The 8,622-nt window shown below is 48.0% G+C and overlaps 1 protein-coding gene across 1 annotated transcript in view; it reads left to right on the top strand.

The window, feature by feature from the left end:
* Positions 1–8,622, top strand: part of OTOF (otoferlin) — a 106,105-nt gene that overhangs the window by 15,392 nt on the left and 82,091 nt on the right. Inside the window, 1 exon segment of the mRNA XM_010002208.1 lies at positions 6,737–6,825. Within this exon segment, the coding sequence (XP_010000510.1) occupies positions 6,737–6,825 (89 nt within the window).

Below are 8,622 nucleotides of genomic sequence, written 5' to 3'. Positions count from 1 at the left end.
TTTTATGTGGCTTTAGAATTTTTTTCTCCAGCAGTTACAGAGAAAACTTCCAGTGCTGATTGAAGTAAGGTCACCCACACAGGCAGGGAAAAGAGGAGCTGTTAAGAAGTTGCATTCAAAATGGAAATAGGCTTTCAAAAATGAGTGGATGTTTCCTCTGATTGCTTCATTTTTCCTGTAGAAGATAACTCACTCCCAGGGGCTGGAGAATACGGAATCCTAGCAGGAGCATTCAGATCTTTAAATTGTTGATTGCTTTCCAAAGCTTTTTCCACTTTCAGAAAATAAGGTTTCATTCCAGTTCTGGGCATGGGATGTTTTTGTAGGATGATAAATCCCAGCTGGTGGTGGGACCTGTGGTGGTCCCAGCTGGTGCAGCCAGGATCCTGCCCATCTGCTCCTTGCCCCTCCACAGCCCTGGCATGGGTTAGTCCTTGCTCCAGGTTTTAGGGGAAGAGCTTAATCTCCAGCTCCCCTAAGCTTCCAGGGAGGATTAATGAGCAGAGGAAGCCCCTGGTGTGGGCTTCTGCCACCCGGGTTGCATGGAATTGGTGAGGCACAGCAAGAAGGAAGCTGGAAATAAGACTCCAACCACCTTCCTACCAAGCTGAGGCAGGTGGGGGGAAGCTGCAATTGTTAGCAGCGTGCAGGTTTCCATAGATCTGGAGGCAGCAATTTGTTAGTATAATAACTGATGGGAATAACAACCAAGGAGATGTGCACCAGTGGAGCTGCCTGTGTCTCAAAAATCCTTGTGGGTGTGCATGAGGAGATCCTTCTCTGCTGGGCCAGGCTTGCTGGGATGCCAGACACCAGCTCGTCAGAGTGCTTTGTGCTGCACAGCAGTCTTGGAGCATCCCAGCCCCTCTCTGAGCATCCCAGCTCCTGTTGGTAAAGCTTGTGATGTACAAAATGGAGGTGTCTTCTTGGTGAGCCCTGATGGTTGGAGCTGGATCAGGGGGTGCCAGCTCAGCCCTGGGCAGGTGATTGCTCCATTCTACAAGGTTTTGCCATGAGCAGACTGGGATGCATGGTGGGGCTGGGGAGGGGGGTGAAAGCCCTGCAGGGACACTCTGAACAAGAAGCTCAGAAATTCCCCTATTTCCTCCTGTTTTCCCCTCAAAATGGTGTAAAATGGTACCTTTGTATGTGTGTGTGGGGTTGTGTGATTTGGATGAGGGGATGTCTCATTGCCCATGTGGGTTTTGAAGCTGAGCTGACTGATCTGTTTCTTCTGTGAGAGGACAAGAAATGGGGTGAGGATGAAGACAATGCTTCCTCCCTGCCAAAAATTCACATTAAGCTCCTGTAAAGCCAAAGGGGTTTTTGAGGTAACAAGGACATCAGTTTTCCTACCACCCCTTAACATTCATGAGGACCGGGCTGAATTTCGGCTGCCCTAGTGGTTTCATTTGTTTGGTTTCACTCAATTTCTTTTGCAATTATTTTTAATTCATTCTTTAATGAATTATGCAAGAGCTGTGCTTCTTCAGAGCTTGGCAAAGATGAGCTGCTGGCTATTCCAGAGGGTGGCTACAGCCCTATGCCTTTAGTCTACTTGATCAGAAACAGCAGCATTGTGTTCTACCTGCACTCCAAAGGGTTTCTTCTTGAAGGGGCTTGTCTGTGGCTGCCCCTAAGGCACCCAAGGAAGGGGATGTGACACCAGAAATGGTGCTGGGCATGGAGAGCATGGATGAGTCCTGTGTGGTTTTCCTTGCCTGGATTCAGTCTCTCCTGAAGGGACCAGGACAGGCATAAATGCTGCTGTCAGAAAAGCCAAGGCTCAGAACTACAACATCTGGAAATGACCCTGGAAATACCCTTAAAAACATCTGGAAATGCCCCTTCTTGATCAGGCTTGGAGGTGACAGGCAGGAGCATCATCCAGCCAAGACTCCTAGGTGCTGCAGAAAAAGGGGTGACATGACTTAAAGAGGGGGGAACTTGGCTTTAAAAGGGTTGACAGGGCTTGCAGAGCTGCCCTTTCCCAGCTCCCTTGAAGCTGTCCCACTGGAATGCCTGGCTTCTCCATCCAGCCAAGACATTTCTCTGCCTCCATCCTTCTTTTTCCCCCTTTCATAAACAAAACCAGATAAACCCAGATACCACTTCCTTGGCTTTACACAGGGCTTTTACAAAGGCTTTTCACAAGAAAACCAGTGAGGAAAAAAAAGGCAGGGAAGGCTTCAGGATCAGCCCCAGCCCCCAGCAGTGCCAGAGGGATGGATGCACTCCTGGACCAGTGCTGCTGGTGATTCCTGATGGGAAGGAATCAGGGAGAACATCCTGTGGGCTTTCAGGATGGTACTGAGCCCTGTGCTGAGAGCTGCTTGCTATCAACTTGGCTGTCAACAGTGGCACTCAGAGATGCTGCCCCAGCTGTGGGACTGTTATTATCCATGTTAAGACTAATGAAAAGAAAGCTTGGGGATCCTTAAGTAGCTGTGCTGTAGTGTATTTCCGACTGACATCCAGATCTGGGATGTTATTTTTGATTCATCAGAGCACTAAATGGTGTTGATTGGAATAAATATTCATTCTTAGCAAATCCCTGTGTGCTTGTGGATGCCTCCATTACATCTCCTCTCCATCCCTTCTCCACCCAGCCTGGATTTCTGCTTGGGGTTGCCCTGACCCACATGCAGGACCTTGCATTTGGCCTTGTTGGACCTCATGAGGTTCTCATGGACCCACTTCTCCAACCTGTCGAGGTCCCTCTGGATGCCATCCCACCTCTCAGGAGAGTCAACTGCTCCATTTACCTTGGAGTCATCTGCAAACTTGCTTGATACTGTGCTGGGTGCTTTGAGCAGGATCCCCATCTCCAGCTTCCTTCCTGGAGGTGCATAACCTGGGCCAGTGACATTGATTTGCCTCTCCCTGTTGCAAAGGGAGAATTGGCTTGAGCCAAAGGTGGTGCATCCCCACAGGCAGCAAGGAACACCATTTGAAAAGCCAAATGAAAGAGTTTAGGAGGCACCTCAGCTTGGTGCAAGAAGATAGAGCTGAGGGAGCTGAAGCCCATCAATTCAAAGCAGAATTAGGGCACGAACGTTTATCTCTGAGGGCAATCAGCTGTGGAAACCACTTACCTGGAACTGTAATTAAATGTTGCTGATTGAATTCTGGGAGTGTTGTTGTTGTATTTGGTTGGTGTGGTTTTTTTTTCCTGCTAAAAATGTGTTCTGCCTGAGCTACAAGCTGTATCTGCTTTTGATTTAGGAACCACTGAGCAAAACACAAAAAATCTATGAACTGGGTTGTTGAAGAGGTCAGGCTGTAATAGTCCATTCCAGGCTTAAAAGAGAATAATAATCGAAAAATATGTATGTTGGAAGAAAAACCTTATCACCCAGTTCCTTTGAGCAGAGTTTTCTGCCAAGGCTGTAACTCAGAGAGATAAGCACAGAGACTGGCCCTTTTTTGGGGGGGTGGATTTTGGCCAGGTTGCAGAGCTTGGTGCCCTCCTTTCATCTGAGGCATAAAGTCATGGCTGGACAGTCGATCCAGGAAGGATAAAGAGAGTGTAACTCCTGCCAAAGGTGAGCCACAGCTTGGTTTGTACCCAAGATGTGCCTGAGGTTCTCCAGTGATGAAGAGCCCAGATGAGGGGTGTTGATCTGGGGACAGACTTTGCAACAGGGCCTGTAGTGATGAGACATGGGGTGATGGTTTTAACTGAATGAGTTTAACTTTCCTGTAGGCCCCTTTCAAGTACTGAGAGGTGCTATAAGGTCTCCCGAGAGCCTTCTCTTCTCCAGGCTGAACAGCCCCAACTCTCTCATCTGTCTTCATAGCAGAGGTGCTCCAGCCCTCTGATCATCTTGGTGGCCCTTCCCTGGACCCTTTCCAACAGGTCTATATCTTTCTTGTGCTGAGGGCACAAGAGCTGTACACAGTATTCCAGGTGGGGTCTCACCAGAGCAGAGGGGTAGAGTCACCTCCCTGGCTCTGATCTAGTTGAAGATGTCCCTACTCACTGCAGGGGGTTGGACTAGATGGCCTTTAAAGTTCCCTTCCCATCCAAACTGTTCTATGATTCAGAGAGGTAACTTCTAAACATCTAAGACAAGGTGGTAAAATCCCAACCCTGATTTTAATCCCTGAACCAAGACCATCTTCATAGCCAAATCCAGGGGATATGCAGCAAAATTAATATCTGAGCCCTGTTCTGAAACCCAGCCCTAAGAAATCAGGGACTACTAGACCATGAAAGTCTGATTTTCCTGGAAGTATTCAAGGTCAGGTTGGTTGGGGCTTGGAGCAACCTGGTCTAGTGGGGTCCATGGCAGGGGATTGGAACTAGGTGGTCTTTAAGGTCCATTCCAACCCAAACCATTCTGGGATTCTGTGATTTCTGACAGGAGAAAATGGAACCCTGCATTGCATCCCCAGGTTTTAGGTAAAACACCAAGTGCTTTAAAGTAAGTTGCATTAGTGGCTCCAGATCTGTGGGTCCCTCTGGACCAGGAAGCATGCAAGTATTTGTTCAGGCACAGGAGCAAGAAGTGCCCAAGAAATGGGCCCAGGCTGCCCAGGGCAGGGGTGGAGTCCCCATCCCTGGAGGGATTTCAAAGCCCTGTAGCTGTGGTGCTGAGGGACATGGTTTAGTGGTGGCCTTGGCAGTGCTGGTTGGACTCAGTCTTAAGGACATTTCTGACAAAAACTGATTCTGTTGTCTAACACAGCACATTGCAGAGCACAGCAGATGGGAGCTCACTCCTCCATGCCATCCATTGCTTCCTGGTCCCCCATGGGCTTTGCTGCAGCAGCAGCAGCTGATGGGCTGTGGGATGAGTATCCCCTGATGAGCTGCTTGGTGGGGAAAGCTGTCAGCAAGGCTGTTCAGTGGGACCCTGGGAGCCTTTCCAGGCCACCACGCTTTCCAGATTGTTTATTTTGCTGCCTGACAAACATCTAGTTGAGGGAGGGTGCCTGCACATCTTTAGCTGGGGAGGGACATTTGACAAGGGCAGGAGTGATGGGTTGAGGTGGAACAGTTTCAAGCAGCAAGAGGGGAGACTGAGCTGAGATCTGAGGAAGAAATTCTTTGCTGTGAGGGTGGTGAGACAGTGGTCCAGGTTGCCCAGAGCAGCTGTGGCTGCCCCATCCCTGGCAGTGTTGAAGGCCAGGTTGGATGGGGCTTGGAGCAACCTGATCTGGTGGGAGGTGTCCCTGCCCATGGCAGGGGGTTGGGACTATATGATCTTTAAGGTCCCTTCCAGTCCAAACTAATCTGAGATTCTATTATTTCTGTACCTTACCTTGGTAGCCACACTCATTATAGGGGGATTGGACTAGATAGTTTTTAATGTCCCTTCCAACCTGAACCCTTTTGTGACTCTATGATCCATGCAGAAGTCATGTCTCTTGAATTTGGGCTTTCTGTCTCCATCTCAGAAGCAACCAGAAGTCCTGATCTTGGCAGAGCAACTAGTCCCATAGTAAACTACCCCTGCTGTTAAAAGTGAAGTCTTCCCATGGAGAAGGTGTAAGTTCTGGTCTCATCCATCTCTGGGCAGACACTGCCCACGTCACCTCCTGCTGTAAGGCAGGATGGTGTGTCCTTTGCCCAGGTGAAGCTATAGGCAACAGATGGGACCCCAGTTCAACATCCAGAACATTGTGGGAGGTTGGTGAGCTGCTGCTGCCCTTGTGACATGGTGGACTCTGTCCCCTTCACCAGCATGTCTGAGGGCTGTGTTGGAGAGGAGAGGCTGGAGGCAGGAGCACCTGGTGAATCTCAACCTACACGTGTTGAGGAGCAGCCAGCGAGGACAACCTCTTGGGCCAGAGAGGCATGATGATGGCAGGAGGGAGCAGGCAGCTTGTAATTAATCTTGGGATTGCTGATTACATTTATCTACCTACTGGTGCTGACTGATGGACCATCCAAGCCATGGGAAGGAGAGCTCAAAGTAACTGTGGCTGCAGAATGTGGTGTAGGGCCAGACCGTAACAAAAATGATACCACTGTCATTGAGCCCTTGCAAGTTTTCTTTTATATTCCAGGTTTTTTGTTTTGGCTGTGGTTTTTGTTTTTGTTTTTGGTTTTTTCCCATTTGCTTCCTTGACTCACTGCAGAAAACATAAAAATAGCTTAAAAACCCAAGTGTTGGCATGTTTCTGAAGAGTCACTGATTTCTTCCTGTTGAAGTTGCTTGATAAGCTCTTTCCTTCCAAGACTGTCAGAGAAGCAGGGCTCAACCCTCTGCCTCCACCTCTGGGGCCTCACGTTCCCATCCCACATGGCCATGGGCTGTGCTTGGCTTTGGGAGGCCAGAGGAGACTCAGAAAACTGAAGGCAGCTCAGGTGGTTTCTCCTGGCAGAGGTACTTCTTGCCTTGGGGAGCAAAAATCCCCACAGATTAAAGTTATTGTTATAAATATACATATGGGGTTTTTGTTTATGCGTAAACACACAGATGCATTAATGTAAAATGTGTATAAAATTGAAAAATATATCCACTTTTATACAATGTGTATTTGTAGTCATATTATATATACAAAATGTTTGGCACTGAGACGCATTCTTCATGAGACTCCTGTAGAACAGTCCTGACTGACCTTTTTGCTGGGAAAAAAAATTAGGCTTATTGGCCTTTTTTTCGTGGTCATCTGGATAGTTGGGGTGGTTAGCTTATTTCCCTGGTCATTTCAGCTCCATCCCCATGGGCTCTGCAGCAGCTCCCTAAGCCAAGCCTGACATGTCCCTCCCATCCTCTCTCCACAGACCTTCCGCTGGCCAGTGGGAAGCAGCATTGATGGGAACGAGATCCTGGAGATCCAGGTGTTCAACTACAGCAAGGTCTTCACCAACAGGTGAGAGGATGGTCTGTTGTTGCCTCCCATCAACCCCCAGGTCCTCTCCAGTGGGAAGAATCACAGAATTGTCAGAGCTGGAAGGAACCTCTAGAGACCACCTAGTCCAATTCCCCCTCTAAATCAGGATCCCCTGGAACACATTACTCAGGGCTGCATCCAGGCAGGTCTTGAATATCTCCAGAGAAGGGGACTCCACAGCCTCCCTGGGCAGCCTGTCCCAGTGCTCTGTCACCCTCACTGCAAGGAGGTTTTTCCTCATGTTTAAATGTTCCAGCTTGTTCCCATATTTCCTCCTCCTGTCACTGGGAACTACTGAAAAGAGTCTGGCTCCATCCTCCTTGCACCCTGTAGATACTTAAAGGCATTAATAAGGTCTCCCCTCAGCCTTCTCCTCTCCAGGTTAAAGAGTCCCAGCTCTCTCAGCCTTTCCTCATAAGGGAGATGCTCCAATCCCCCAGTCACCTTTGTTGCCCTCATCTGGACCCTCTCTAGTAGTCTGTGCTTGGTTTGGAGACGGGAGGGTGAGGAGGATGTTGGTGATGTCTCCCAGGAAGTGCAGGGAAACTCAGATGCAACACCTGCAGCTCAGTGGGTTGATGCTTGCCATCAGCAACTAGATGGTGGTTGGTGCTATGTCCATGCCGTGGTTTTCCCAAAGTGCTGCCCTTCAGTTCAGTGCAACTTCATAGAATTATTGACTCATGGAGTGGTTTGGGTGGGAAGGCACTTTTAAAGATCATTTAGTCTGACCCCCCTGCAGTGAGCAGGGACATCTGCAACCAGACAGGTTGCTCAGAGCACCATTCAAGCTGACCCAAAATGTTTCCAAGGATGGGGCTTCTACCATTTGCATGCAATTTGCATCTGTTCAAGAGAAACTGAAAACTTTTGGATCATCACCAAGGTGGCAGTTGATTCTTCTGTGTATGTCCAGAGCTTTTGCAAATTCTGCCAGTGTTTATTTATCTTATTCTTGCAGTTTTTTCTCACACAGATCCCACGGTGGTTGTCATGCCTTCTGTGTTATGTGTGATGTTAGGAATGTTTTTCAAGGTTTTTACAGCCTTAAGTTTTGCCCCCACATTCATAATGAACACGAGAGAAGGAATTATTGTCTTAGTGTGTTTCGTACATTTATCCATCCTGTCATTGCAAAAAATAAGGGAGCATTTCACAATAGCATGAACTGCATATGGGAATTGTTCTGCAGAACATTTACTCTGACATTAAAGAGAGAAAAGGGGAAAAAAAAAAAAAAAAGGAACATTTCATAATAGCATGAAGTGCACATGAGAATTGTCCTACAGAACATTTACTCTGACATTGAAGAGAGAAAAGGGGAAAAAAAGAGCCAAAAAAAGGCTCTTCCTTGGGGTTGGATGTTGCACTAACATTTTTTGCCCTGAAATCCAGTGTTTTCCCCACCTGGGAGCTCAGCAGGGTCTCCTCAGCATCTCCCAGGAGCATGTTCATGCAGAAGTTTGCTTCAAAGCTAAAAAAATCAGGAGACAGATGGCATGCAGGGCAGGCATGCTAAATAGACATTATTTATTTTTTTAAAAGCAACAAAGAACCCAAAAAAGGCAAATGACTCCAAACAACAAACTGAAGAAGCAATTACCTGTCTTTGTCTTGTGTTTAAGTAGGAGAAGGAAAGTTGAAAACATTTGCTTGATTCAGTTGCCCTCTTGGAGGAGAAAGAGAAGAAGCCCCTGGAGGGTCCCAGCCCAGGAGGATGAGTTGGGTGGGGAATGTATGGCAGATACAGGCAGGTTGTTCATGGCTTTTGGGAAG

This window comes from Chaetura pelagica, unplaced genomic scaffold (genome assembly GCF_000747805.2).
Source record: "Chaetura pelagica isolate M959 unplaced genomic scaffold, ChaPel_1.0 scaffold107, whole genome shotgun sequence".
Lineage (NCBI taxonomy): Eukaryota > Metazoa > Chordata > Aves > Apodiformes > Apodidae > Chaetura > Chaetura pelagica.
The sequence above is the reverse complement of the archived record's forward strand: the minus strand, read 5'-3'. Positions and strand labels throughout refer to the sequence as shown.